General features: G+C 52.4%; 1 protein-coding gene and 1 non-coding gene across 4 annotated transcripts in view; both read left to right on the top strand.

The window, feature by feature from the left end:
* The window catches only part of VAC14 (VAC14 component of PIKFYVE complex), a 49,660-nt gene that overhangs the window by 7,537 nt on the left and 20,151 nt on the right, over positions 1–21,972 (top strand). For all 3 annotated transcript variants that reach the window (XR_014947443.1, XM_015873853.2, XM_032447025.2), the window contains 8 exons: positions 356–465; positions 1,572–1,678; positions 2,405–2,539; positions 2,737–2,889; positions 4,642–4,702; positions 11,038–11,182; positions 11,711–11,776; positions 19,815–19,965. Coding sequence is in view for 2 of the 3 variants with exons in the window: in XM_015873853.2 (XP_015729339.2) it covers positions 356–465; positions 1,572–1,678; positions 2,405–2,539; positions 2,737–2,889; positions 4,642–4,702; positions 11,038–11,182; positions 11,711–11,776; positions 19,815–19,965 (928 nt within the window). In the remaining variant the exon portion in view is untranslated. The remainder of the gene's footprint in view (positions 1–355; positions 466–1,571; positions 1,679–2,404; positions 2,540–2,736; positions 2,890–4,641; positions 4,703–11,037; positions 11,183–11,710; positions 11,777–19,814; positions 19,966–21,972) is intronic.
* Positions 3,614–3,684, top strand: TRNAG-GCC (transfer RNA glycine (anticodon GCC)). The gene has a single exon. It is a non-coding gene; the product is annotated as a tRNA-Gly (tRNA).

The raw sequence follows: 21,972 nt of genomic DNA, 5'->3' as shown, positions 1-21,972 counted from the left end.
GGAGGGATGGGCAGATGTGCCTTGGGGCTCTCTATTTCAGCCATGCTGTTTGTCATTGCACATCTGCTTGCTGGCATTTTGGTAGTTGTTTGTGATCCCTGCTGTTAGGGAGCTGTGATTGGAAATGCAGCAGTGCTGCAGTCTGATCCCTTGCCTCCTTCGCTAGCCCAGCTTTCTGAGGTGGGCAGCTCCATGCTATCCTCTTGTCCTTCCCTCCCTGTCTCACACAGGCAGCAATTCTCCCCTCCTTCCTGTAGCTCAGCATCCCTCAGTACTGCACCAGATTTGTGCTGGTGATGTTAGTTAGCTTCTCCATAACTCACCCATCTTCTTTCTTGTACCTTCCCCGAGCTAGATCCTGGTCTTAGAGTCTGTGCCCGACATCAACCTTTTGGATTACCTGCCAGAAATCCTGGATGGGCTCTTCCAGATCCTGGGAGACAACAGTAAAGAGATACGGAAAATGTGAGTGTGGAGGCTGCCTGGGGGCCAGGTCTGTGCTTTGCTCTGGAACCAGCACGTTTCCCTGCAACAGGCTCATGCATTGTGTTAGTCACACACTTCATTTGTTTGCAGTTCTACATAACTGTAGCTAAACTACACATTCACAGTGGGAGACAAACAGCCTAGCTGGCTTGTTTGGTGGATCAGTCCTTGGCCAAGGCCTCCCTTCCCCAGGTTGTTGTGGCTACAGTGGCTGCGGGGGACATTGTGATGTCTTTGTGCTGTGGTACAAACTGTTCTTGCTCAGTGCATCCATTGCCTCCTCAGCCCCTGTGCTTGGCATCTTAAAAGGGATGCTCATGTGTGCTTCTGCGATAGGAGATTTGCAAGCAGCCTCTCAGCGAGGTGCAGCGCCAACCCCAAGTCTCCTGGGTGCAGAGAGTAAGCAAGCATTGAGAGCTGGCCTTTCAGATCCATTGCTAAGACTCAGGTTGGAGGAGCATTTTGAAACAGGGGAGTGGCTGGATGTTCTCAGTGAGTTCAGAGGATCTTAGCTCTTGCAATTAAAGCAAGTGACTGGACCTGTTTGATAGGGCATAATAAGTGCTGAGACAAGCCTGGCTCTTTCCCAGTGCCAGGCCCTATCATACTTTGTTTCCCAGGGCATTCATATTGAGGAACAAGTGCTGAAAGCTTTGGGGATCTGCCCTTCCATCTCACCCTTACCCTTGTTCCCCTTTGTGCTCCCCATCCCAAACATGTGCTTGTTCTCAGAAGGGAAGATATGTGGGACTTCCATTGCCTCCATCTTTCTTGGTTTGTGTGTATATGTGGTAGGGTAAATTTGGACCCAAAATGGAGCAGATGCACAGGGGTCTGTGGCCCATATCTTGCTTTTACTCCATAGTCTGTCCTCGGAGCAGATAAGAGCTTGTCTGTTACCTTGGGATGGGTTTGTATTTGTTGTGGGTGCCAACGTGCCCTATGGGAGTCTGCAGCTTTTGATGTGGGGCTGAGTAGATGTATATAAGTGCCATGCCATGCATGTTCTCACTGTGGGAGTGTGGGAGGCTGTTCACTGACTTCTTTGGTGGCAGAGGAGTGTTTACTTGTCTGTCTGTCTTCAGGTGTGAGGTGGCTCTTGGGGAGTTCCTCAAGGAGATCAAGAAGAATCCCTCTAGTGTCAAGTTTGCAGAAATGGCCAATATCCTGGTGATCCACTGCCAGGCTGCAGGTGAGTGTTCAGTGCTAAGCTGGCAGGAGCTGGAACTTAGCTTTGGGTCTGCAGTGTCAACCCATTGATTGAGGCTCAGGGTTTTCCTGTTTACCAGCCATGTTATACCACCTCACACCCTTACCCTTTCTTTCCTGTTGTGCATGAAAAGCCTGCTAAAAAAAGGGTGGGCAGGCAGCTCTCAGGAGATCTGTCTTTGTGTGATGCTCTGGAGCAGTTCTCCCCTGGCTGGCACTGCTACTTTTTCCACCTCAAATATAGAACAGGTGTTATCACAAGTATACAGTAGTGGTGGTGCCTGAAAGTTAAATAACTGGCTGTGGGTAGCACCTGTGGTTATCCAGCACATCTGGAAAGATTTTCGTGGGGACTTGTTTGGGGAAAGATTTTGAGGTGGTACTTATTACATTGACGGGACAGTTGAGCTTGATGTGCCTGATACTTTGTGTTAGTGCTGCACTATAGGGTCTGCTGTGTATGCAGTGATACAACTGCATACATCTGCAGTTGGTTGACCTTTCTGAGAAGGATATCTAGCTTGCCCAGCAGCTTGGCAAGCTCCTGTGTGATCCCATACTAGACTCTGTCCAGACTAGAGACTGGTTGAAAAAGAGGCCCTTCCCTTTGGGCTCTGTTAAGTCCAATCAGCTCTGTGGTTGCAAGCAGTTCTTATCCTGTAGAGTTTACTGTCACTGCCCTCACTTCTGCTTATCCTGTGTCCTCCAGACGATCTGATCCAGCTGACTGCCATGTGCTGGATGAGGGAGTTCATCCAGCTGGCTGGCCGAGTGATGCTGCCTTACTCCTCTGGGATCCTGACTGCTGTCCTGCCGTGTCTCTCCTACGATGATCGCAAGAAGAGTATCCTTGTAACTGAGCTGCTCCCGGAGAAGGCCAGGGGGAGTCCTGTCCCCTGAGTGCTATAAGCCACCCCAGCCATTTGGATGTGAAGGGAGCTGAGGCAGCTGTGGTTGGGCTGTGATGGCTCCTCTGTGGCTGGCCAGGTATGGCACCTAGCATGCATGAGACTGCGTGTTCCTTACACTGCCTCCACTCAGACATCAAAGAGGTGGCAAACGTGTGCAACCAGAGTCTGATGAAGCTTGTCATCCCAGAGGACGATGAGATGGATGAGGCCAAGCAGTCAATAACCCTGTCAGCAGAGCCCAACCCAGAGGAGCCCGTCACCAAGCCAGAGGCAGCATCCAGTGGTGAGTCCCTACTGGCCTGGGTCATTGGAGAGGTGGTGAAGGTTGGGGAAAGGTCTTGAGAAGGTCTTAAGTTGGTTTGGTTGCCTGTGCTAGGGAACTCCTGCACTTTCCATGACCCCTAAAGTCCTGTTTCACAGCTGATCCTCTGCTGAGACACACACACACTTGGTGCTGCCTGCAGAGTGGGACCCTGATCCAACCTGCAGCCCAGGCAGTACTGCATGGTCTGGTGAACATCCCAGCACATTTCACATCACCATGGCCATTAACTTGTGATGGGAAGCTTGGAAGAGTAGTCAAGTGGGAAGAAACAAAACAGATAAGGTTTTGGGGGTAATGATACCCAAAATACTGATACAGACAGCAGTGCCTTTAACCTTCTAGCATCCCCTCAACAGATGCCATTGTCCCAGGATGACTAAAGCTACCTCTGACACAACTGTGTTGGCCACATAAAATACATGTAACATGGGCTTATTCTTCTGGAGTCCCATGTTCAGCCCAGTGCTTCCCTGTAGCATTGCCCACAAACACCACTTGAAAAATCCTGCTGGAAGAGGGAACGGAGAGGGTGAAAATGGAAGGCAGAAGGGTTTTCTTGTGCAGCAGCAGCCAGGTGTGAGGTGAGGAGGCGTGCAGCAGCCCGGGGCAGCAGGGCTGCACTGTCAGCACACACAGCTGGGATGAGCAGCACAGCCTGTGGGCACAGGGAGCAACCAGCGCAGCATTGGTGGTTCAGTGGTAGAATTCTCGCCTGCCACGCGGGAGGCCCGGGTTCGATTCCCGGCCAATGCAGCAGCTTTTTGGAAGGGATGGAGGGGAAAAATGTAATGCCTTGTTGGAGCAGCAAAACTTTTTTTCCTTCCTGTATTGTCATAAGAAATTCTTTGGTTAAAATGTCAATTAAAAATGTGATTGCTTTAATACTTACCCCTTTGCGTAGATGATAGTGCACCTACAAGCAGGCTGGATCAGGGTGATGCTTTCACAGCTGAAAATCTCTTCTTTGCTCCCTTTGTGCTGATGTGGCAGTTCTGCTGTGTGCAAGTAGAGGCAGCTGGCAATAGGGGGCATAAGGAGCCAACTTCATCTTTTTATGCTTTGCCACTGTGCTTGTGAGACCCAGGTTCAAACTGTGTCCAGCACGGACTCCTTGACTTGCACAGCTTGAGCTCTCTAAAAATCTCAGCAGCCCTTTGCTGTAAGATTGCTTCAGTGGGGCTCAGCCAAGCTGTGCATTTGATTTAAAGCGGCTCTGCAGGGACCTGTCTGGTATGGAGCAGAGGCTGGAAAGCTGCTTGAGTTTATTGCTTTCCATATGGAGCCACAGCATGGGACAGCTGGCCAAGGTGAGGATGGCCCAGTGCTCAGCCCTTCCTATGCTGATGTGCTGTCCTGTGGCCATTGAAATCTGGACTTTGGGAGGCAGCCCTCGCTTGTTACAACTACATGTGTGTCTTGTAATTTGAGCAGCATAGCACAGAGTTCCTGGCTGTCTGAGCTCATGTTGGGGTCCTCCCCCAGTTATGAAGAGAGAAGCCCAGAGGCACAGGTCTGAAGATATGCAGCCTGCGTTTTAGCTGGTGGTGGTTGTACTGTACTAGCATCGTGCACAAGCTTGATGCTGAGTGTGAAATGGATCCTTGGGTCCCTGAAACAATGACGGGAGGTGCCTGCAGAAGGCCATGCCGCTCCTGCTGTCTGCCTTCCCTGTCATCCCACTAACCATGTCTCCTTTCTGTCTGCCTGCAGGCTCTCTGGAAGCGTCTGGTGAGTCCAATGTGAGCAACGCCAGTGTCTGCACAGTAACCAGGTAGGGGCTGGTTGTTGCAAACTGTGAGTGATGGATGCTGGCAAAGCTGTGGGAAGCATGATGTGGGTTGGAAACCAAATGGGGTCTCAGATTGCAGTGGGATGCATGACAGAGGGAGCGTTTGCACCTCAGTGCCTTGTCTCAGTGATAAATTCATGGGATTGTTTGATTTGGAAGGGACCTTCAAAGGCCATCTGGTCCGACTCCTCTGCAATGAGCAGAGGCACCTACAGCACAGGCAGCCAGTGTCTGTGCACTCAGGGTTCTGCACCTCTTCTGTATTCAAGCCACTCCGGCTGGAGATCCCCACTAAAAGAAGGGTTAAGGCAGAGAGAATGTGGGTGTTGGTTTTGGTAGTGGCTTTTCTAGCTTAACCGCAGTAGCAGACACTCAGTTCCCTTCTGCCTTTGCAAGGAGTTAATCTCATGCAAAGGCATCAATCTCATGTGAAGAAAGAGGACACAAACCATCTGGAGCCAGTGGAAGAGCTTAAAATTCAGCTTCGTGCTTCTGCAGCACTGCAGTCCTGGCAGCCCACCACAGTACGGTGCTGTAGGGCAGGCATTGAGGCATGGCTCAGGGCTTGCAGCCCAGCTCCAGCTGCCTGAGGGATGAGGTGTCCTTGCAGCCCCTGCCACCAGCCTGTCCCCCTGCCAGCCTTGTGTGGCATCCATCAGGCCCACGTCTGCAGATTGCTGCTTCATACCCAGCATGATCGGTCCCAAAATCTCATCTAAATCATCTCCCTTGCAAATACCTTTCTTTCCATCCAGCTGCCAAGGGATTTAATAGCAAACCCATCTGCTTTTAGAACCATCTTTCCTTTCTTCCTGCTGCCTGCAGTAAGAGATCATTCCTGCTGCCTTCCGAAGAGATCATTATTTGCCATGCTTCTATTGTGCTTACACATATATTTATTCCTCGTTGTGATCCTCAAAATAGCTCGCATTACCCTGGCTGCATCCTGCCAGCAGCCTGACATGTGATACCCATCGTAACATCCCTGAGCACTGCAAGCGTCAGCTTTTTCAGGTTTGATTTTCTGTGTCTCTCCATTCCTTTTTTGCACCCCCTCAAAGCCCATCTACTCCCTCTCCTTTATGACGCCCTTGATTGTTTTCCTCCTACAAAAGCATAGATTGTTTCCATTTGTCTCTAGATTTCATTCTATGGCTCTTCAATGATTTCCCCCCACTTCCCTGTGCTCGCTGCATCCTGGCCCTGCTCTTTGCCAGCCTCCCACACTCATGGCTGCAGACTCAGCCCGTAAAGTTTAGCAGGTGCTGGAGTGGGTGTACGTCAGGCTGAAGCTGGAAAGGGAGGAGAGAAAATGAGGCACTAAGTCAAAGGGATACGTGATAACTGCATCTCTGTCCTGGAGAGCTTGCATCTTGGTGAGGGAGGGGAAGAGAGTAAAGGCAGTGAGACTGAGCTCAGTGGGATGCATGGGGGATGCTGTTGTCTCTACACCCCACACTTGGTGTTGGATGTCCATTGGTTCTGCCAGCTGCCCCATGCAACAAGGAAAGCTCATTTTGGAGCACCGTAGACAAGAGAGTATGGAGGCCTGGGTTTGCAGAGAGGTTTCTTGAGGTTTCCCCGGCCCTTTGGAATGGGAGATGCCAGGTTTTGGCATGGAGTTTACCTGCCACGGATAACACGTTTCCCCATGCCGTGTTATCACCACGCTGGCTGCCATCAGGACCTGAAGTGTTTTCCCCATGGCTCTCATTATGGGGTGCTGGCATAGAGCTGGGTGGGCTGTATGTGACTGTGCCCATCATTCTGCATATCTACTTGGGTGGCTGGAGTCCAGGGGTTCTGTTCTGTCAGTAGATTGTCTCTTAAGAACATAAACAGCTGAATTGCACCTCTAATGCTGGCAGAGCACAGTAGCTGGCATAGCAGCAGCACAGACCTCTGTACCATGAGATGCCACGCTGGGAGGGCAGCAGGAGGCAGCTGCAGCCATAACTCCCACTGGGGAGCAGGCAGCTGCCTGCACACCGAGTGCCCACTGGGTGTCAAGGCAGGACCGCAGGAAACCATTCTGTTGCCATTTAAAGCTGGGAAGCCTGCGGACAGAGGAAGTTGCAGCTGCCTTTTAAGATGAAATCACTCTGTGCTTGTGTTTTTGTTCATTCCCTCTGCTTCCCCTGGTCTCCCCCTGAGAGCAAGGGATGAAGTGAGGCCCTGTGCCAGCACCCGGCTCTCACGCCCCTTCCCCTGCCCTCCCCATGCAGACGCCTGCAGAAGGATAACACTGCAGCAGCAGTGAGAGGAGGAGGACCTCTTTCAGCAGGGGCAGAGAAGAGGGGAACTCTGAAGGCATTGCGTGAAGATGCAGTCCAAGCAGATGGTGAGGTCTGAATGCTCCATAGATGGATTCTGGGCACGTTGCTGGGGCCACAAAGTGACCACCCCCACTCCTAAAATGTGCTGAAGGCAGTCCAAAATGCTTCCATGGCAATCACCGGCTTCACATGGAACTTGGAGAGAGCTTCCTGGTAGCATTTACTTGGAAGTAACGACCGTGTCTGTTCTGAGACAGGGACTGCAGGGGCCTTGGGGCTTCCCAGGAAAACAGAACTCCTGCATTCAGCTTCTACAGAAGAGATGACACAAGGTTTCAGAGATGCTGAAGCCTTTCCATGGCCCAGCTGACGCTGCTGCCCCTGCCATTGTGAATTTGAGCCCAGATCACGATAGAGAAGTGGAACTGTGGCTGCTGGAGCAGAGCCCTTATTTCCCTCCTGGAGTGTGTGCTGCTGAAAGAGAAGCAGACATCTGTCCTGCATCTCTGGACCAGCGTGGCTGGAAGGCATTTTCTAGGCTCTTGGAGCTGCCTAACTGTATCAACAAGACTTGAAGGCTTGAGAACACCTCCCAGCCATCCTGCTGGGCTGATGGTTAAGTCTCAGCAGGATTAGGTACACAGGTATTAAACTGGTGCCAGGACACCAAACTATTGGTCAGGAAAGGCTGCCTCCTTCTCAGTCTTCCAGGCCTGATGACCTCGGGATGCTGCTCCAGATTGCCTCTGGCAGCCCATAGCTTTGCTTTGACATCCCTTATGGGCAGGGCTGGCAGTCCTGAGCCATGAGGACAAGCATTGTGGCCCCAGGGATGGGAGCACTGTCTTCTCCAGTCCAACCAGATGTCATTCATCCTCTGCAGAGAGGGCACACTGCTGCCACGTGGCTCAGCTGTGTTTATATCAGGCAACTGGAAGAATGGTTGTTAGGGCTTAGTAGGAAGCTGAAATTGCAGCATTTGGCTCCAGCGTGCCTTGTTGGGGAGGTTCCTCCTAAGCTTCCTCTGCGGTTTGGAGCAGGAGATGGTGCAGGAGGGCTGCCCTGCTCCTGCATGCCGTGGAGAGATGAGGTGGGCTATGCTGTGCCCTTTGCTGACCAGGGGACCTCAAGCATGCCACCCCATTCTCTACTCTGGTGCCTGCAGCTCACTGCACTGGGTTGCTCTGCTAAATTCAGTCCTTGTAGCTGGGAGAGCAGTTTGTGCTCCTCCAGCACTCAGAGATCACAGCAAGCAGGAGGAAGCCAAGAGCATCAGAATAGGAGTGATAGAGGATGAACAAGCGACAGCTTGTGGGACAGAGAGCAGAAAGGAGCTATTTACCTCCTGGCCACTAGCTTAGTCCAGTTCATCAGCACAGCTGCCAGCCCATATGGGATATGCCCTTGTGACTTGGACCACAATGAAAGAACCTGGATATTTCCACCCTTGGCAATGCAGCTTGCTGAGCCCGCTTAAAGGCTAGAGCCTGGCCTGGACCTTAACCTTGTCTGAAAATGGGGTCAGGAAAGCAGCTGGGCTGGGCAAGAGGCCAGGAGGGAGATGACAGCTCAGAGATTGGCAGTGAAAAGGAACCACTGAGGAGAAAGATGGCAGAAGCCCACGAAGAAGAGGAAGAACCGAGAAAATGAGTTGATAAGGGAAATGGGGTGAAAAGCATTGAATGCACTTGGAAAGTGGGAAGCGTTCCCATGCTGGAGGATGCCTTGTGAAATGGCAAGATCACGTGCTGGGGGGGAGGTTCAGCTTTCTCGGCCACTGTTTAGCTTCAGCAAAAGGTCCCAATATCCAGAGGCAAGAGCCTGGTGCAGCTCCCACCATTGCTCAATCCTCCAGAAAAACTGCTTGCTGCAGCACATGGACCGTGGAGGAGGTGCCAGGGCTGCACAGTGGAGTAGAATCTAGGGTAGTGGGTTAGATGGAAGCAATCACATCTGACATCTGCCCTGGCACAGCTGTCGACACTGGGAGCCTGCATATCAGCCCGAGAGGATCGCATTAAAGCAATGCCATTACCCTCGCTCCCAAGCTCCTGCTCTGTGCTGCCTGGGGATTAGGGAGAGCTGGGATGCACAGCGAGCTGTAAGCATGCTTCAGAGCAGCAGCAATGCTCACTGTATGTAAGCAGTGCCCTCCTCCCTTGAAACGCATAAAAATCTGCTGCTGCTCCAGCCTAGAGGAGCGTGGTCCATGGGACCACCGCACCCCCCATCCTCTATCACTGAGTAATGAGTTTTGATGAGCTCTTTTTGCATGAGCAGGTCTGAAATGGCTTTGTTGCTGTGCTGGCCCCTTCCTCCATAGCACAGCATCCCCCATGTCTGCTTCAGAGCAGCGTCAGGGCCACTTCCAGCCCAGCCCCTCTGTCAGCCTCTGCAAATACTAGGCACGTTTTTCACATTACCTGGAGCTTTTTCCATCCTGTGCAGGCACACGGTGTATTTTGGCATGGTGATTTAATCAGGTCAAGGATTCGTGCTGCTCTGCAATCAGGAGCCTTGTGGTGGCAGGTGGAGCACGGGCTATGTACCAGAGCTGGCTCCTTGGGAAAAGCAGGAAGGGGATGGGAGAGCAGCTTCATCCGAGCTGTTAAAGTGCCTCTTAGAAGTGGGGAGCAGGAATAGGGGTTCAGGGCAGGGGGAGAAAGGTGCAGCTTCACTCATCAGCAGCTCTCCAGGTTCAGAGGGGCTTAAATCCAGTGGGATGCTGTTCCCCTTGGGCATATTGAGGCCTCTAAGAAGAAGCCACCCAGTGGCCTGAACCCATCTCTCTGCTCTGAACATTTGATTGTTTGGCCCTCGGCTGTTGTTTGCGACATCAAAGCACAACTTAGTCCAACTCGAAATGTAATTTGCAGGCCCAGTCATCTGTTCAGTGACGCAGATGAAGCAGTCGGATATTTGCAGGGCTGTGAGGGGGCTGCAGCCTCCTCGCCTTGCCCTTCCAACATGTGTCCTGGGGAAGATCAAATCCTATTAAGCCCGCCGTTCTACTTGCAAATTATACCGTGAGATATCTGCCCCTTAGGATTTCTTATCAAACACGATGCAGAGGAGCTCTGAGCACGCCAGAAAAACCTGCAGGAGCTCAGCCCAGCCTTGAATAATTCAGTAGCTCAAGCAGGGAAGGAGTGACTTAGCTCTTAAGGCAGCTCTGTAGCAGAGAGCTGCATCCCAAAAACCACTGCACCATCTACAGTCAGTGGTGCAAACCTGCTGGGTTAGTGGGGGCTGAGTCCCCTCACCTGGTAGAGTGGCCCCAGTGGGTGTAGATTGAGGACATTTGGTTCGATGTTTTCTGGAGGTGTCTGAACCAACCAAGCTTGACTTGGCTCCCGAGTGCACGTTATGTATCTTTAGCCTCTGTACCCCAAACCTGATGACTGCCCTATGGACCAGATCCTGAATGTAGCTATGCTGCAGGATTCTTCTAGCGTGGTGTTTTGATATGTGTAGCTACCAGCTGTTTTGGGAAAGTGGTAAAGCTCGAAGCCTGGAAAATTTCTGTTCTTTCCAAGGCAAGTTTTTGGTGTGCCACTGTGTTCCCATTCACTGCGCTTCCCATTCTTGTCATGCCAATCAGAAGCTAACCTACATCATATGGGCAAATGTCTGCTCTTTGGACCCATCATGTTTGCTGCTCCCTTTCGGAGCAGATGTGGAGGCTTGAGGAAAGCAGCAGTGGTGGTGGCAAGCCAGCATGGGTGAGGCTGTGTGGTTAGAGCAGCTGGAAGCCTGCAGGCAGCCAAGCCAGTGCTATTTGGGTGTTGCTGATCTTCCCTTCTCAGGCTGCATTTATTCTCTACATGCATGCAGCATATGCCTGGCCTGCATTGCTATGACCTCTTGCAAGCGCTGAACTTGCTTCCTGGCTTTTCCAGCAGACCATAGGGATGATTTAGATTCTTAGGGCTTGAGCTGAGGTGTTGGATGCAGACTCTGGTGCATTATAGACTTCTCCACCACGGGTGGGATTGCATTGGGCATCTCAGTGCTGAACCAGCTCTTCTCCTTTCTGTGCAGCTCTGAGAGAATCCAGGTGACGCTCAACCTAGATGGAATAGTTCAGGTGCTGGATTGCCACCTTCATGATACATCCATTGGGATGATGACCAGAATTGCAGTCCTGAAATGGCTCTATCACCTGTACATCAAGACTCCTCGTAAGGTAGGTCTGGGACTCAGCACATGAACCTATTGCTTCCTCCGTGGGACTGAGTTTGTTGGAAAGGGGCACCCAAGCTTTAGCCTTTGTTCCTTAATTTGCTGGGACCTGGATCAGCAGGAGATGCTACAGAAAGCCTGAGTACAACACTGACTTGCCACAGGGCTGATACTGCTGTGATTCCAAGAGGCTTAGGAGTAAAACTGTGGGATCAACAAGCCCCTAGGCTGAAGTTGGTCAGTGGGAATGGTTGTGTGATTTGGTTGTGGGCTTCATAGCATAGCCTGTAGTGGCTGTGCTGTGCTGCCCCAGAAGTAGGTCTGCCTGCAGACTGCTTTGTAACCAAGTGTCTGCCTGCATTTTTCATGAGGGGGTTGGCTGCTGCTGCCCTGGTTGCTTAAGGGAGATGCTTCCAGGTGGGATGGAAAATGCTGGTGAAGCTTTTGGCAGCTTCACAGAGAGTGCTTGAGGTCCTTTGGTGGGTATTGATCTGTCCTGTGGGACTGATGCCATTCACCTCCCTGGTTCTAGATGTTCCGACACACTGACAGCCTCTTCCCCATCTTGCTGCGAACCCTCTCAGACGAGTCAGATGAGGTAAGTGCTGCAGCCCCTGCAGAAGTCTTTCTGGAAGCCCACCATCCCCACATCCAACCAAGATTTGGAGAAGCTCTGTCTGGTATGCTTGGGTCGGACAAAGGGATTTCAAGGGCTTGGCCAGCTTTGGCACTAGGGTGTTCATTCAGCCCTGTTGGCTAGGCCAAACAAGGACCAGTGCAGTGAGCCCACAGAGCTGCACTCTTGCACAGCTGAAATCCCTCCTGTCTCAGTTAGACTGGTTTCTTTTGCAACCTCAGAGAGCCAGTCCATCAAAACCTACTCATGTGTATCTTCTTTGCTTGCCTGAGATTCAAGTCCCACCCTGGGAGTCAAGACCCCAGTGCCATGCCTAGGAGTGGGTCTTGACCAGGTCCTCAGTGAGTGGGAATTCAGACACTGTGTGGTAGCTGTGAACACAGGAAGGGAATTGTTTCCTGCAGATGCTGGAAAGTTTTAGAGGCAAGGCCTTACAAAATGGTTAAGCAGCAGCCACCACTAGCATCATCTTTGCCTGGTGGATCTACGCTCAGTGCCCCAAAGCCTCTTCTGGTGGTTTTTCCCAGAGCCACCCCAGCACATATACATTCCCCCCACCGACATGCCGCCCCAGACTGCGGGGAAGGCTTCTTTCTTTCTCCACTTCCCATGTCCTTTGAATCAGAAGTCAGACGCTACCTCATAGTCTGTGTCAACATGCCTTTGAGACATCCTCTGAGCAACCACACTGGGCCCGGCCGGTGAGCAGCAGTGCTGGGGAGAATCAGGGAATCATTTGAGTTGGAAGGGGACAGCTAAAGGCCATCTATTCCAACTCCCCTGCGATGAACAGGGACACCTACAGCTCCATCAGGTTGCTTAGAGGGCTCAGCCAGCAGGCTTGTTGCCTTGGCCTGACGTGCTGGGCTTAGGGACAGAGCTGAAGACTAAGCTTATCTGCCCCAAGCTGTGCTTTTGGAGTTAGCTTTCTGGCAGCAGCTTGCCACCTTGTTGTTAGATCTGCAACAGCATTGGGCTGGCTCACAGTGAGCAAAACGAATCCAGCAGCCATGAGGGAGCCAGCTTGCTCTGGGCTCACTCTCTGTGCCTTCCTGCCTGCTCTTTGGCTCCTCAATACAAAACTCTCCAACTCCAAGCTTGCTCCTTCACTTTTTTTCCCAGTCTGGTCTCCTCAGTATTGGCACCCTTCTCTTTTTCTTGCCCCTGTGTTGCACTCTGGAGTTCTTGTGGTGTTGGGGTGGGATGCTGGCAGCTTTGGTTTGCTTGGCTCAGGCCCTGGTAACACCTCTGCCTTCAGCTGCCCTGGGTTTGGATACATCCTGCACAGAGCTGCCAGAGATCCTCAGCATTTCCCACGCCAGACCTTCCTCGTGGAATAGAAATCACGCGCTCTCTGCACCAGATTACATGCTCAGGGCACCCAACCCCACAATAAATCCCTTGTGCGAGGGGGCTGCGAAGAGAGGAGGGAAGGGAATGAGCAAGCAAGGGAATGACTTGCGCTTGCAAAGGCAAGCGGCTGCCTGGCCATTTTCCATACCCTGCTGCTTACAACGCAGACCTCTCCAAAAGAGTCCCCAAGTACACATCTGCCTTTGCAATGCTCCAGAAAGCCTGCATCTCGCAGATAGGCTCTCCAGCTTGGCAGGAGACTGCTGTGAGTCATGTTGCAATTACACTGCTTATTAATATTTGAAAAAAGCAGTGAAGAAAGGACCCTGGTGATGCATTTCCTCCATGTGACATAACTGGGAATGGCTCAAAAGTAATTTTAAGCTGATTTATTTAATCCTGTCTTCTATTTATTTAAATGTTGGGGAGGGGGGAGGGTGTTGAGGAAATCCACCGACATGTCAATCCATTAAACATCAGTGCTCAGCTGGCTGCCAACCAGCTTTGCTGAGAAGATAGAAATGGCCAAAGTAGTAGGGGGGCGAGGGGGTAACAAACTAGGCACCTTTGAGAAGGGTGAGGACAAATTGGGATGGCTGACCTGGAATGTCATTGCCCAGATTTTGCTAAGAGACCGGGTTAGGATCCACAGATGCAAGGAAGAGAAGCAGGAGCAAAGCTGAAGCCAGCAGTTCCCTTTGATATGTAGACGAGTCAGGATGTGAGGATCCTGGTTGTCAGGTTGTGCGTGGCTGCATTGCGTCACCGTGCTCTGATTCGAACGCTTGCCCATCCACGTGTGTTTGTGAGCTGGTTTTAAAGGCAACCTTTAAAAGCTGTAGTTAAAATTTGATGTGGTTAAAAACTTCCTTACAGCTCTGAGATAGCAGGATGCTGGCGGGAGTGTTTTTCTCTGCACAAGCTGATGCTTTCATCTTTTTCAGCTCTGCTACCTGCTGGTGTGAGGCTGAGAGCTGATGTCAGAGGTGGTGAAGAGCAGAAGCCCCAGTCCAATGCCCTTTGGTGCTGGGCTGTGCCATGTTCAAGTTAAATGCAGCACTGCTGCGGAGGGCAGGACCTACTCTTTGGGTTGTCAACCTTTGCATGCTGTTGCAGAGGCAGCCCGTAGCTGCACAGCTCATCCCAGCCTGGAGTCCAGGTGTTGTAATTTAAGTGAATGCAGCAGAGGAAAATGTGAAGTTATGACCCCATTTATTTTCTTTTTTGGCTTTGTTTTCCTTTCCCCGGCTCCAACATGGAGTTCCGTACATGCTCCTTCATGCTGATCTGCTGCTGTTGGTCTTGTGGGCTGGGACTTCTGCCTGACTCAGCGGGGCTGGTGAATGAATCAGAGAATCACAGAACCATTAAGTTTGGAAAAGACCTCTCAGATCCCCAAGTCCACCCCCACCGTGCCCACTGCCCACGTCCCTCAGTGCCACATCCCCACAGCTCTGGGACACCTCCAGGGATAAAGACTCCCCCACCTCCCTGGGCAGCTGTGCCAATGCATCACTCTTTTGGAGCAGATATTGTTCCTAATGTCCAACCCGAGCCTCCCCTGGTGCAACTTGAGGCCATCCCTTCTTGTCCTATCACTGCTACCTGGGAGCAGTGGCCAAGGTGGGATTGGTGTCTGATCTGAAGCAGGATAGAGCCCAGCTCCCTATACTCTGCTAGAGGAAAACCCACCTGCCTTAATGCAGGCTTAGGAATCAGCAAGAAAATCCCAGTGATCTCTTAGCTGACATCCTTTGGAAGTCTTGCTTCTGCACCTGACAAGCGCTGGGGAGCTGGGGCCCTGTCCTGAGCCCAGGACATTGTCATTCACGAGTATATTTGACTCCCTGGTGACAAAACCATGGTGGCTCTGAGCTTTGGGCTGCTTTCTGGCAGCTCTCTGAGCTGTGCCGGCCTATTAAATCCCAGCAAATTTTTCCCGTTGCGCGCGATCCCCAGCACAATGAAGCGTAACAAAAGCTTGTGCCAGAGCGAATCGCCGTCTTCGTCAGGGTTTGGTTTTCAGTTGTGCTCTGTTGATTTTTAGGTCCATTGTGCTCCAGCTCCCCAGCCTTTTAATTCACCGCCGCTAAAACATTGCGATCCCGTGCAAAGCAGAGAGCATGGAGAGTGCGCAGGGAGGAGAGCACTGAGCCTGCCTGCCTTTTGTTTTCATCATTTTTATAAATATTTGGATATTTATGGGGTAAACATTTTCCAGGGAGAGACTCCAGGCACTTGGATACCAAAGCAGGGAGGTTACCCATTCTCAAGAGGGGGAAGTTGCGCTTGAGGGTGTACTTTAGGGCTTTAATGGTGGGGTGTAGGGAAAGGTATATAATTTAAGTTGGATCATGGAAAATGCGGTCAGCCCAACCTTCTGTCCATGCAAGCAGCCCGCAAGCAGCAATCACACTGCCTGGTGCAGCGGGGTGGAATGATGCTCTCTGTGTGCCATAAGGACTCAAGGGAAAGCAAGGGCACTGGGTTGAAGGCTGCTCTGTGCTCCACGTCGTGCAGGGCTGGGAGGTTTCTCGGGGGGAGGCTGGTCCATGGGGAGCAGCTTGGCTCAGCAACAGCGTAGAGCTGTAATTACGTGGTTAGGGACTGAAGGGTAAGGGCTGCAGTACGTGTGTGTAGTTTGTTGTAGGACTGTCTGAGTTGGATGGACCTTGCAGGCCGTCTGCTTGCCCTCCCTGCACTGAGCAGGGACACTCACAGCTCCATCAGTGCTCAGAGCCCCATTCTCTGACCTTGGCTGTGTGCAGGGATGGGGTACCACCAGCTCTGTGTGCAGCCTGTGCCACAGCCTCACCACCCTGACTGTAAAGAACCTCTAACTTAGCTCCGGTCTGAAGCTCCCCTCTTGTAGTTTGAATCCATTTCCCCTTGTCCTATCACAGCAGACTCAGCTAAAGAGTCTGTCCCCTTCTTTCTTACAGCCCCTTTAGATACTGAAAGGCCGCTATTGGGTCTGGCCTTGCTGCTTTGGATGCAACCCAGGGTACAGTTGGCTTACTGGGCTGCGAAGGCACACTGCTGAGCTGCCAGCCACCAGTACCCCAGGTCCTTTTCAGCAGGGCTGTGCTCCATCCTTTCATCCCTCAGCTTGGCAGTGAGAGTTGCTATGAACCAGGTGCAGCCCTTGCACTTAGCTTTGGTGAACCACCTCCCCCCCTTCCTGCTGTATTTGCTGATGCCATGAAGGTGTGCTTGCGTGCCCTGGGAGGATTTTCCTGTGACACACAGAGGAAGGAAGCCTTCATTCTGCTCTGCCAGCTGAAGCAAATGCCACAGAGATGTGAGGAGTGCTGCTCTGTCCCCTCCCAGCAGCGGGCTGAAACCCAGCGGCTGTGAAAGAAGAGAAAGAAAAGGGCTTGGCAGGATCAGAGGAGAGAAGTCACTGTGCTGGGGGCCTGAAAAGTGCCCTGGTTACATTGCTGTGGGAAGATTAATGGTGGGCTTCTCTTTCTTTTCTTCTTTTTAAAGCCAGAAGGGGGGGGATTTGAGTTTGCTTTTCGCACCTTGCGTGCCTGAGACCCAGCAAATGCAGCTGGTTGCCCTCCTGGCTCTGGGATGGCTCATTCCTCCTTTCCTGGTTACATCTGAAAGCTTTAGAGCAAGAAAAAAAAAAACACCAAAGCAGCATAAATGCTGCTCTGGGTGCCCTGGAGGAGCCTTGGTGCAGCGAGGGGCTGCCAGGAGTGGCAGAGCAGAGCAAGGACCAGTGTGGCAGTGCTGCTCCTGCATCTCAGTCCCTTTGGAAGAAGTGCTTTTACAGCCCTTCCTCTTCTCTACCCCGGGGTCATCACACTCCATCTGGGTTTCCATCGTCTGCTCTGCTTGGCAGTTCATGGTGTCACGCGTCCCTGTCATTGCCCAGGGACACAGAGGGCAGTGCTTAGTGTAGGCATGCTTTAATCTTCTCTTTTTTAGGCTTTTCCTTAAATAGCAGCACCTGCAGGAGCTCAGTCCATGCCCTTATCACGTGCAGCTGATGCAGCACGCTGGCTCTGCCCATCCATGGGTGCACCAGGAGCATCCAGGTGATGCTACATGTGGGAAGGCACCCAAGGAAGCACGAGGGCATCCATCCACCTGCCCCTACGTGATCTAGCACACATGAGGGCAGTGCTGCTACAGGCTCGACTCAACCAGAACAAGAGACAAATGAACCTGACCTACATCTAAGTGACCCACGGCTCTCTGCTCTGTGTGCCCTCAAAATCCATGCTCTGGAGGCAATGTGAAGAGCAGTTTCGCTGCTGCTTATTTAGAACAGCCATCCTGTAACCCATTCCTGGCTGTGAGGTTTGCTCTGACCCACAGCCTGACCCCCCTGTTTGCAGCACTGTGTGTCCTGCAGTGTCACCTGCAGGGCTAGTTCCTGCTCTTTGGCCTCAAGGAGAAATGTGTTGCCCTGAATCTCATCTCTCCTGCAGCCCCCAGGGAAATCACACTTAGAGACTCTGGGCAGTCCTCACTGCCAGACCTCCACCACAGCGCTCTTTGGCATCCCATGTGTCCTTACCAGGGTATGGAAGAAGGTCTTTGGGATCTATGCAAGGTCTGGGGCCTCCCACCCTCTTTACATCCTCACTGTAGGGCTACCACACCCCTAAAAATCCCTCAGGGTGCACCTGCAGTGCCCAGCGCTCAGCTCCCATTTGCTCTCTCACTGCCTGACCCATCCCTTGCTCAGGAGCTGGGAATGGTTCCGTCCCTTTTGCAGAGGGATGGGACCAGCTCTGCTGGCGCAGCCGGCCCGTTGCCATGGCAGTGGCAGCCCCGTGCTCCTGCAGGATATTGCTTTCTTCCAGCTTCCATCGCAGGGATGTGCAGCGCATACCAAGCGCTCTGGCTCTGCTCTGTCCCACCAGGGCTGGGAACTGCTTTGCAGCACACAGGGAGTAGGTTGGGCTCCCTGCCTCGTTCCCACGGCTGGAGAACCCCAGCTCTTCGTATCCACTGCTCCTCAGCCTCTGTGTCTTTATGCGCCATCCCTCCTGGTTCTTATTTCCTCCATGTTTTTGCAATTAGGAAATCCAGGCAGTGCAGACAAAGGGGTAAATTGTGGGATTTAAGGCTTTTGGAGGCAACAGGGGTGATTTCAATTGTGGCCCTATTGTTGAAGCTACTGGTGTCATCCACACTGGGATATCCAGGCTGATAGCTGAAGGTGGGCATTGCATCTATGGTGTCATAGAACCACAGAATCATTAAGCTTGGAAAAAATACACCACTAAGATCACAGAGTCCAGCCCCCAACTCAACCCCTTTGCCCACTGGCCATGTCCTGCTGTGTCACATCCTGCTCCATCCCTGCTCCTGACTTACCATCAGCCTCCTTTATCTCAGCAACAGAGGCTTGAAATCCCTGCAAAACCAGGAGGGAGAGAGGAATGTATCTCTCTATGGGGAACCATAGGCTCTCTTCCCTGTAGGAGGATGAGAGCTGATGACGTTGGTGACATCCCACGATGGCAACAAGGTCCCATCCGTGACAGCATTGCAGAGCAGCCATAGGTTGGGCTACATTCTTCTGTCCTTAGGGATGATTCCTCATTGCCAAAGCTGCTGTTGTCATCTTTTCCCCTCCCCTCAGTTACCCCACGCTGGGATTTCATTGTGTTTATGCCCATGAGGTCCTCCCAGGCATGGTTACCACTTGCTGTGCTTCTGCACCTTCCCATGGCCAGCTCTGAGAACCACCTGCTCTGGCTAATGGGGCCTAAAAATCAGCTGTAATTACACTAAATAGCTTTAGCTATCCGTGCCATGTGTTATCAGGGGTTCCATTTTCAACTTGTGCACATAGATGTCATTGGTTTTTGTTTGTTTGGGGGTGAGGATTTTCTTGGTAGCTTGAATTCCCATCTCATACATCTCATGCCCATGGCCTTGGGGAATGCATGAGGAGTCCTCAGCATTGCACTTGGATGCCCTGTGCTGGGTGCAGCCGTGCAATGAGGCCTTTCTGGCAGCCCTGGTACACTCAGAGCATCAGGGAAGAGTGATGAGATGTCTGGGCCCAAGGACATCGGGTCAGAGAGAGACCCAAAATAGCTCGAGACATGAGGAGAGTTGAGGGGGGGGGGAAGAAAAAAAGCACCAACCTGTAATAACTTCTCCAGAAGCGCTATATATAGTAACATAGGCTGAGCAGATTGCTGGAAAGAGGGAGCAGCTCCTGGGCGCCGAGCAGGAGCAAACCCAGACCTCCCTGAACTGGGAGGAGCAAGCTGAGCTCCCAGCTGCACAGTGTGGCTTAGTTTCCCCTGCGACCTTGGGACCTGCAGGATAGAAGCTGTTTGGATTTTCCCCTTGGGCAGGAAAGTGAAAAGATCACTAAGATGGACAAACCCAACCCCAGCCCAACCCCACCATGCCCACTGCCCGTGTCCCTCCATGCCACATCCCCACAGCTCTGGGACACCTCCAGGGATGGGGCCTCCACCACTGCCTTTCCTGCCCCAGCTCCTGGGCAATCATTTGAAATCTTCACTTTGAACTTGATAGGTAGCCCTGTCATCTGTACATTCTTTGTGTGTTGTAGTGATTTGATGCTCTGACAGTGATTTTGGAAGGCAAAACTCAACTTAACTGCTCTGTGCCTGCTCACCGATGCTCTCCCATCTCCTCATAGGTTATCCTCAAGGACCTGGAAGTGCTAGCTGAGATTGCCTCTTCTCCAGCAGGGCAGACAGAGGGATACGGCCCCTCTGAGGCTGCAGAGCCACGACCCAGCCAGGTGGAGCTCCACGTCCCCATCCGGAACAGCCAGCTGAGCTCCTCAGGTACGTGCCCTGTGCTTCACTCTGAGGCTGAGTGGTAGGCCAGGGCTGTTTTTGTTACTTTGCTCTTTCTCCTGGCTTGTCTTCTGGGATAAGAACCCAATTAGCAGCCAGGTCACTGAATCATTACGATTGAAAATGCCTCTCAGATCCCCAAGCCCAACCCACCCCAGCTTGTCCACTGTCCACATCCCTCAGTGCCACATCCCTACAGCTCTGGGATACCCCCAGGGACAGTGACTTCTTGAGTAGATGCTGCAGACCCTGGTGCAGAAGGACATCTTTATTGCCATTCTTTACAGGACTCCAGGTGCCAGCCTGTCTTCTTGTAAGAGCCCTCCAAGCCCCTAGAAGCAGCTCAGACCAGGTGCTCGCTGTAAGTCCAGGTGCCCAGCATACACAGCTCCACTATGCCTATGATACAGCACGTTGCTGGCTCGTGGCTGCGTGTGCTGAATGCGAACTGTGGCGTTGCTGTGAGCGCTGTGGAGACCTCGGAGGAGATGCAGAAGGACAGTCCTGTTGTTTGGACAGTGGGGGAGAAAGCCCTTCATTAATCATCCCAGCACATTGGGCAGCTTTTTCCACCTCCCCCCCTCCAGCCTGTGGCTCATCCTCCACTATTCCTTGGCTGCCCCTTCTCCTCAGCTGCTGCTGCTGCTGCTGCTATTTCGGAGCCTCCCCATTGTGCTCCCCACGCCAGGTCTGCCTGGCCAAAGGCACATTTCATGTCAGCTGTGGATTGTAAACTCAGAGCAGAGCCAAGGCAGCCTCTCCCTGCACGTCAGAACCAGCGCCGCAGCTGTGTGTTCTGCTCCCTGCATTTGTTTCCTTTGAAGAACACCGATTATTTCCCCCCCTTCCTTGGACTGCAGCAGACAGCAGACAGGTTTCGGCAATCCCTGGGCTGCCTAGGGTGGGTTTTCCTGCAGCTCTGCCTGCCTGATGCACACAGGATAGAGGGAGGGGAGACACCTGGTGAGCTGCCACTGATGTGCCATTGTGAGCACAGCACGGGTGGAGCAGCCCCACGGTGCTGCCAAAGGGCTGCAGTTCAGCTCACACCGATGGCTGTCTGAGGTTTCCTTCCTTGTGGATTATCTAAAAATAGCAGGCTGCATGGCGTGCGGCCGAACGGCTGCCGTGGCCCCTCAGCTCTCTCTGGAAGAGCAACTTGGCTTCAGTTATGTGAGTGGAACGCTGAAAAGGAGTCTGGTGCTGCTCTCCGTGTTCAGCAGAACTGCTGCAGCTGGAGCTCCAGCTCTGAGAAGACACACAGGTTGCAGCGTGTTCTGCTTTGGTCACCTGGTTTGCTTTGTTTTTCTTTATAAAGGTACCCAGGGTTGAGCTTTGCACACATGTTGGCTTTTACTCAAAGGTGGATGCTCCCCAGTTGTGCAGATGGGATGTGGGCAGTGCTGGGAACCTCCTGCGTCACGGTGGGAAAGTGGGAGCTCTTTGAAACAGCTCTTTTTGCTCTTTTGGTTGTTTTGATGGGGGTGTTTTGGGGGTTGGAACAAAACCAGTACAAATCCCTACACCCTCAAGTAGCACTGGTGCAATGGTTTGCGATTAGGGGAAGCAAAGGCAAAGAGGCACCGAGGAGCTGGGTGTGACTATGTGACTGCACCAGCTGGCTGGGTGCTGTTTTGTACTGGAGTGAACAGGAGCTGACCTCCCTGGGCAGTTCTGTGTCATGCTTTGGCATGGAGCTCTTTCTGGAAGCAAGATGCCATCGCACTACTGACACTGGTTGGGAGGCTGTAGAGTTCTGGTGCTTCCCCCTGCAGTCACCTCATTGCCTTCATGCCCTTACTGGGAGGAGGACTGAGTAACCCAGGGTCTGCTTCTGTCCTGCATCCCAGCACACAGCTCTGCAGGTAGGTGATTGTGGCCATCCGCATCCCTTGGCTGGGCAGCAGCTCTCTGTGCCACCCTCCCCACGCAGGCAGCAGGGAAGGCAGAAGGGGCCCATGCCACAGTGCTGCGGGCTTCCCCCACTTCCTCTCT

Source organism: Coturnix japonica, chromosome 6, assembly GCF_054131305.1.
Source record: "Coturnix japonica strain WE chromosome 6, WE-NBRP24, whole genome shotgun sequence".
Classification (NCBI taxonomy): domain Eukaryota; kingdom Metazoa; phylum Chordata; class Aves; order Galliformes; family Phasianidae; genus Coturnix; species Coturnix japonica.
This window is presented reverse-complemented; position numbering and strand designations above follow the sequence as displayed.